The 8640-nt window shown below is 42.6% G+C and overlaps 1 protein-coding gene across 1 annotated transcript; it reads right to left on the reverse strand.

Moving 5' to 3' along the window:
- Positions 1-5597: 5597 nt before the first annotated feature.
- LOC114629364 (60S ribosomal protein L26-like) lies at positions 5598-5988 on the reverse strand. The gene has a single exon (XM_028777364.1). It carries the CDS (start codon positions 5986-5988, stop codon positions 5605-5607), a length of 384 nt encoding a protein of 127 aa, XP_028633197.1. The 3' UTR covers positions 5598-5604.
- Between the last annotated feature and the right edge of the window lie 2652 nt (positions 5989-8640).

The raw sequence follows: 8640 nt of genomic DNA on the forward strand, positions 1-8640 counted from the left end.
TGCTTACTTTATTTCTTGACATAGTCTCTTCCTCAAAGGTTCTTTGGCTCATTCGGGGCAAACTTGAACAAAACCACACCTCTGTTGCCAGGTCTGCTGTCTGTCTGACTCACAGTAGATCTAACAACTGCAGAGGCCATGCCAGTCCTCACAAGTGTTATTTCCTATGAAACATAGCGAGCCTCTGATCTTTAGACTGAAATTCTTAAAACTGGCAATCCAAAACTTGCTTCTCCATTAACCTGGCACATAAGGATAAAAGTTGCTTCTCCTTGCCCAAAAGACTGAAGGTGTTTGGCAGATTAAACACCTTTAGGTCCTGCAGGCTGTAGTGCTAATAGATTTGATGCCACCCTCTGTTCTCTTCCCCACAATAGGCTTGTAAGACTTCATAAATCACACTGATTCATTCCCATGACCCCAAACCTCTGAGCTTTTTTGTTTTACCTTGAAATCTTTTTTTATTATTTAAATTTTTGACAATTTTATATGTATATATTATGATGAGGTTGACCCTTTGACCTTATCTAATGGTCTTTCTCCTCCTGCTGACCTACGTTTTTCAAACCAGCCCCCTTTTTACCTTTCATGTCTTTTTGTGTGTGGGGGTCTTAGGAAGGCAGCCACAGTAGCTGTGTTACTGCAGCTACACCATTCAGATGACAGCCTTCATAGCACTGTCCCTGTCCCTGGACCCTTACAGTCTTTCTAGTCCATCTGTAATGTTTCCTGAGCCTCGGCAGAGATTACACTCACTGTTGCACTTAGGGACAAACACTCAACAGACACTTGCTCTCAACACTTGGCTAGCTATGAAGCCTGTGCATCAACTGTGGCTCTGCAAAACAAGCTTCTCCAACAGACAGCCAGCAGCACCAGTCTAAGGCAATAAATAACATACTTAAAAGGCTGTTTAGCTGTGTGGCCATTTAACTTTACAGTATGTAAGTAAGTTTACAGTATGAGGTATGAATTCTTCCATTAGAAGAGGCCACAGATCCAATCAGGAAGAGCCGACGTCAACCTGCAAGCCCCACCCACCTGAGAACAAGTCTGGAATGCTGGGAGTTGTAGTTCTTGGACAACATGATTGCCACATAAGAAATATGGTGGCCTTATTGTTTTGCCCTTAAAAAGCCCCTATAACACATAACTCATTGCCACTCTCTGGAACTCCAGAGAGTGAATCTAACCAGTGTCCATCCTGGTCAGTATTTAATTAAAGCTTGCTTCAAATCTGGCTCAAAATTGTGGAACTGGTTTTTCTCTCATAAATCTCATGATTAACATTGGTTATGTCTAAAACAATCACAACACTGCTGTTATACCAGTGGGCACATCTTGCCTGAAAGGTCAGTATTGCCACACTGTACTTAGTCTTTAATATACGTGTGTGTGGGCACATATGCATATACATATGGAAATGGAAAATTTGCCTCTTGATAAATGATTAAGGAACCTCATTCATACTTCTGCTCCCCCCACCCCCCCCCCCCGTTCTCTTTTGACATGGACCATCCATTCACAAAGGGATAATTAGACTCTCCTTTCCTTTACATAGCAATAACCAACTCAAACAAACTGTGTTAGCTATTCTTTTCCTTCAGAAATAGCTTACTTACTCAAGGATTTTTATAAGTGGTTAACGCCAAAATATTCCATGGCTGAGCTAATCTAGAGTAGTGTAGAGGACCAAAACCAAGGCCACTGAAAAGAAGGAGCCACTTGGGACCAGAAGCTTAGAACACAGTATTCTACAGTGAGTTGTTCATAGTGAATTCTAATCATGGCAAGAACAAAGACCTAATTAAGGTCACAAACAGTTCAGATTACCAGAAAAGCACTCCATACATTTTAACTGTTCCCAACTAGTGATGTAGGATGTAAAACCATGCCAGGAAGTTTGATAAGGTTGAGACCGGGAGACTCAGTGGGCACACACCTGAGGTTTAGGCAACTCCCAGCTCCCTGCCAGACTCCTGACTTGGAACAAGTGCCATGCTTCTCACATAAAAGAAATGTGTCCTATGGCCACATAGTCTCAAAACAGTGTTCTCCATGCTAATGACGTACCAAGATGCCTGGAAGTCTTAGACAATAAGCGTCCCTTCCCAGACATTCCTCCCTGCAAAAGGTATTTAATCTCAGGCCCACCTTGAGAAGTGGGGCATGGTTTATGCATCTACCTTCTACCATGACAACAAACTGTTTGGAACCATGGACTGTCTCTTTTCACCACCATCTGCCATGGGAAGTCATGAAGAAGGCCTTCACCTATAGAGCTGCAGCCTAATCTCCCATAGAAGGCCTTTCTGTGCTCCCAGCCACCAAGCCTACCTCCACCAAGCTAAGGACAATCATCTCCCTGCTGGGACAAGCCAGAGCTTTCCTTGGCCTCAGGGTAGACGCTATCCCCAGCTGTCGGCCCCCAACTCTGTCCTCTGCTCTTCCACAACTCCCAGCTATGCTTGGATGTCCAAGAGTCTGAGAACCCCACAGCCCCAGCCTCATCATAGGCCTGGGGACCCTGAGCCACCTCCAGCTTTCCCATGTCTTAGACTGCACTTTCCCATCTCTGAAATGGTGCTTCTTCACTTCCCTGGGCCTGTACCTGCCCAGGCAGTGGCTGGGTTAAGTGCGGTCAAACTCCCCGTGTTGCCTTCCGTCTCCTCAAGTGGCTGTGCATGGTGGCAGAGCAGATGAGGTCCTACAACCCTACAGAGCCATATAGTGACAATTACATCTACTTTCTGTGTTTGGTCGTGGTGGAAAGCAAAGTACAAGAATCTGCCAGTAGCATGCCATTTCCTCCCCAGTTGTGTCAAAACGCCAACTGAGGTTTTGTTTGTTGTTGTGGGTAAGAGTATGAGTTTGGTCCAACAGTGAGATCAACCACATGAAGATGTTCTGTTCTAAATAAGCATCCATGAGATTGCTATACTACAGAAACCCAATGTGCTACATCATGCAGTAAGTCTGTCAAAGTCTACAACTGCTGTACAAGCAACAGGTCCTACCAGACTGCAAATGACCAACAGCTGTTCAGCTTCAGTCTATAATCTGTCAGAGTCTTGGTGACAGTAGCACAATGCTGGTGAACATAAACTAGTTTTTGCTATGTACAGTGGGTAGATGTTGGGTAGCAGTGGTGGGCATAAGAGCACAGAGGTGGGAACTTTCCTCAATAAAGCCAGTTATACAGACGAGAAAATTATCTAAGAAATGTTATGATCTTGGTTTCAAGCAGTCTTTTGACTTCAAAGTTTCTAGCTTCCAGAAAATGTAATTTCTGTGGAATGCCTACCTGGCAGTCAGAGTAACAAGCTCCACCTATCTGGGGGAGTGAATGAAGTTCTGAGTAAATGTGTACTGTTGACCGGACCACAGCCATGTTAAAGACCCCAGTGCTTTCCCCTAGTCATAATATGTATATTGGTCACATTTGTGGAAAATGCTGACCACAGCTTCCTCCTCCCAGAAGTCACACACCTAAGACCTTCCGCCTACAGAGACACCTACAGAGATTAGCTAGGCTACCTCCTCATTCAGCTATATACACTAAATCTGTTGAATTCCCAGCCCCTAGTGTACACCATCAACATACACAGTGGTGCATCTGATCTGAGCTTTTCTCTACATCTGTCTGTCACTCCTAGCCCCTCAGCAAGTCAATCTCAAAGCTGTGCTGCTCAAGTCAATCAATCATATCACCTTTGCTAATGAGGTTGTTACAGTTATATTCAAAGGAATAATTCTAGAATAGTTTATATCTACCGAAAATCTACAATGCCAATGAGAACTCAAAGCAATATTGAAATTACTGACTTTTCATAAAGAACAAAGGGGAGGCTAGTGTTGTAGTTGAGTAGTTCTAAGACAGAACTCTTCTGATTAAAATTGTTTATGAAGATACTGCATGGAAAATTCTACAATATGTTACTCAAGTCATCTATGAAGTATATATCTTAACCATGGCCTCAACCTCTATCACATTATTTATATGTGCGTATAGTAAAAATAGACTAGTATAGTGATTCAAGATAAACACATAAAGTAAAAGAGAAAGCAGTTGATGAAAGTCTTCAATAAAAGAAAATGTATTGAACATTTTAACTTTGTTTTCTTTCTGGCCCCAAGAGCACTGAGGCTGGGGAATGTGTACCAATACTTAGGATGTTAAGTGGAAAAGTTGAGGCACCACAGTGTTGCCTGGACCCAAACCCATGAAATTACCTGCTGTTCTGGAAAAACCTAGCCAGTTAAAGTACAAGGTTAAAAAGTGGTCTCATGTCCCAGGAACTTAAAGAATGTCTGGTATTTCCTGGAAGCTGGTTATGATAGTGGAATAGCCTTAAGCAATGATCTTTGCCTAAACTTCCCATTTTTTGCTATGCCTTATAACCTGCTGTCTGAAATTAAAATTTGAGAGCTTGATCAAAATCTTCGACTTGCTCTCCTTCTTCATGTCTCTTGTCCTTTCACTTGTCTGTTCCCCCACCTAGGTTCTCACTGAATTCCGCACAGGTCAGGGCACAGTGTATTATACTTTCCCAGGACAAAAGAAGCAACGTGGTTGGAATAATCCACCAAACACAAACAGCTTTAAAATTCAATTTCCTATCAAATCCAGTGAGACTCTTTCCATATTACCTTGATGAAAGCTTGGAAATCAAGTCACCTCTTTGAAATGATTCAGCCATTGGTTACAAAATATCTGTACTGAGTGTAGACAGAAACCAAAGCCCTGTCGTGGATCCACCGGAGAGGTGAGTCGAGGCCCCTTCTTGGCCTACTGAAGTGTACATCTTATTTCTAGATGACTGAATATCAAGGAGGATGCTAGCACTTACTCTGCTTACAGTTCCTATTGAAGAGAAACAGAGTTATAAACAAATAGCTTTATTTATCCTAGCTATTACTACAGTCAGCCAACTGCTATCAAGCCATTAGGAAACTTTTCTGCCAGTGGGATCTGAAATAAGAGACTATCCGTGTAAATGGTGGAACACTGAATGCGCAGGTGAAAGAGAGATTTGTCAAAAGAACATTCCAGTAAAATCAAGGACAAGGGGGTAGAATGAGTGACTCCAACCAACTGCTCTGGAAACATGGAGACTAGTTAATAGAGTTAGATGTCTGTAATATTTACCTGCTTCTATTGAAACCACGCCTCATTGTTCTAGAAGCAGACATTTAGCAAAATCCAGGATATGCTTAAAAATCACTTTCCATTTCATGCAGTCTCCTGCAGAGCTGGCCTTCATAGTCTTCACATTGAGAGTGGCATTGAGGGCTACTATATTCATGGTACTGCGTTTTACTTTAGAGCTATAGGAAAAATACCCAGAGTCCCTTGCCTACAGCTAGGAGAGAAAAGAGTCTACATGTTTTCTAGAGTCAAAATCTCACCCACAGCAAATGGCAGCTGGCCCAACAATGGGACTGAATTTTAGAATACTATAAGTTTTAACTTATTTAAATGTATGTATGTCTTAGTTACTTTTTTTTTTCACTTAAGCAGTCTTTAATGAAAGCCCTGCATGAGATGTCTCTACTCTTGCATCTTCTCGATCGTTTCTTCCTTGTATCTGCCCTTCTCCTTTCCTACTTGCCGGGACTTGGCTTTCCTCTCAGGATCTTCTTGCGGTCCTTGTCCAGCTTTAGCCTGGTGATAACCACCTTGCTGGGGTGGATGCCCACATGCACAGTGGTGCCGTTAGCCTTCTCTCGCTGGACTCGCTCAATGTAGATGACGTATTTCTTCCTGTACACTTGGACCACTTTGCCAATCTGCTGGCCTTTGTAGTGTCCTTGAACAACCTGAACTTCATCATCCTTTCGAATGGGCATAGACCAAACATTATACTTCTGTCTCAGTTCTTTGGAAAGAGGGGAAGACATGATCTTCCTCCAAATGTGAGAAGGTGCATTGAAATGCCATTTGTGGTTCTTGCTTCGGTCAGAAGTCATGAAGGGATTGAGTTTCATTTTGGCGGCTGCGATCCACTGATGGCTGTCCTTAGTTACTTTTCTTTTGCTGTGACAAAACACAATGACTAACGCAATGTTGAGTAAAAAGGACTTACTTGGGGCTCAGGGCTCTAGAGGAATAGGAGCCCACCACCATCACAGTGAGCAAGTGAGAGCTTCTCAGCATGCACCACAGTTGGCAACTTCATTGGGGAAGAGTGAGTATTCAGAGGACAGAACTCAAAGATGATTTTCTTCTTTAATTGCTCCCCACTATTTTTTGAGACATAGTCACTCTCTGAACCAGGTAGAAGTCTCTGTGATCCTTTGGTCTCTGCCTCTCCTGTGTTGAGATTATAGGCATGTGCTGTTGTGTTGGGTTCTTTAATAAGTACTGTCAATCAAACTCATGTTCTCCAATTTGTGTGGTGAAGACCTTACTGACTGGGCATTTCCTTTGGACCTCTTACATGAAGCTCTAGAGGAAAAAGTGGACTGTGATAAGTGTATAGGAACTTATCATAGTCCTTTCCTGCTTCTAAATGTAGGAAAGGATTTTGTTTTAGCTTTGTACTTGGTTTTTTTTATTTTGTCCTAAAGATCTTAAAGATGTCCTAAAGATGGGAGGCAATTGGCTTCACTTCAGTGCGGTGTGATTTTATTTTACCCTTCCACTCACCACAGGATCTGAGGATTAAAAGGAGGGAGGGAGAGAGAGAGAGAGAGGGAGAGAGAGAGAGAGAGAGAGAGAGAGAGAGAGAGAGAGAGAGAGAGAGAGAGAGAGAGGATTTTATACTATTAAAAAATGTGCATCCTGGGCTAACTTAGCAAAGAAAAAACTTAGATAATTACAGCCTGTGGACCTTATTTCTGTTTGGAAACCCTGACATAGTCTGACTCTTCTAACTCTTGCTGTGAATTCTTCATACGACTATAGACACACTACCACTATTGCCTGGTTTCTCTGCACATCAATTATCCCTTTGAGCCCTCGCTGCATATAATTTACTCTGATGATTCCTTTCCAGATCTTCTGCACCACTGTTTTCTGATCTGCAATTCCAGGGCTAATAACTGATTCTTTGATGTGTGCCCACATGTTCTCTCTCTCTCTCTCTCTCTCTCTCTCTCTCTCTCTCTCTCTCTCTCTCTCTCACACACACACACACACACACACACACACACTTTATTCAGCTATAAAGAAAATGAAATTCTGAAAGCTGCAAGAAAATTGAAGTGGAATATATTATACTAAATGAAGTTACTGTGCTGGATAGTTTCATGTCAACTTGACACAAGCTAAAGTCATCTGAGAGTAGCGACCTTCAATTAAGAAAATGCTTCCATAAAATGGGGCTGTAGGGAAGCCTGGAAGCATTTTCTTAATTAGTGATTGATTGGGAAGAGCCCAATGTATTGTGGGTGGTGCTATCCCTGGGCTGGTGGTCCTCAGGTCTATAAGAAAGCAGGCTGAGCAAGCCATGAGGAATAAAGCAGTAACCAGCACCCCCTCCATGACCTCTGCGTCAGCACCTGCCTCCAGGTCCTTGCCCTGCTTGAGTTCGTGTCCTGACTTCCTTCACTAATGAACAGCAATATGGAAATGTAAGGCAAATAAACCTTCTTGTCCCGAACTTGCTTTTGATCATTGTGTTTCATCACAGCAAGAGAAACCCTAACCTAATAACCCAGTTTCAGAAAGAAAAACACTGCATCTTCTTTCTTATGTCTGGATCATAGCCTCTGGCTACTGAATATGTGTATTGAGTTAGGAGTAAGTGTGGGTAGAAGCCAGAAAATTAGAAAGGGGCTCACAAGACAGAGTTAAAAGAAGCTACTGTATCTGAAGACACAGTGTGCTCATATAATAAAATAAATCTAAAAAAAGAAGGGGTGGAGGCCATACATGGTGGTGGGCTCCTTAAAACCCAGCCCTCAGGAAGCAGAGGCAGGTGGATATCTGTGAGTTTGAGGCCAGCCTGAGCTACATAGAAAGGAACCAGAGCAACATAATAGAACAACCCTGACAGGGTGAGGGTGGGAGACGAGAGAACAACTTAACATGTGCCATCTGAAAGTGGAAGGGAAATAAACGAAGTTTCTCTAATGAACTTTCTAGAGTACAAATGTAATTGTCTCAGGATTTTCTTTAGATGGACTTCCTGCTACAGTTGGTAATCCCAACCTGACGTTTCTTCCTAGTCTCTGTGGAAATCCCTCAAAAATGACAAAAAGAGGGTCCGAAAGCTGGGTGTTCATGAGTGTGTGTGCGTGTGTGTGTCTGTGTCTGTGTGTGTGTGTCTGTGTCTGTGTGTGTGTGTGTCCAATGTTGGAGATAGAGTCCACAGCATCTTATATACCGAGAAAGGTTTAGTCAATTCCTAAAATCCTTTATATTTTAAAACACTAATGCATTCACTACCTTTGTAAGGTTAGATACAGGAAGATCCTTCATATCAGATTCATTTATTATTTCACTTTATCGATATGAATGTTTGCCTGAATGCATATTACATGCATGCCTCATGTCCTCAGAGACTAGGAGAAGGTGTCAGATCCCATGGAACTGCATGGTTGTAAGCTGCCGTGTGGTGACAGGAACCAAATTTGGGTCATGTGGAAGGGCGACAAGGGCTCTTCCACCTCAGCCGTTTCTACATTCCTCTTTTA

The sequence above is a fragment of the Grammomys surdaster genome, unplaced genomic scaffold (assembly GCF_004785775.1).
Source record: "Grammomys surdaster isolate TR1022 unplaced genomic scaffold, NIH_TR_1.0 280, whole genome shotgun sequence".
Lineage (NCBI taxonomy): Eukaryota > Metazoa > Chordata > Mammalia > Rodentia > Muridae > Grammomys > Grammomys surdaster.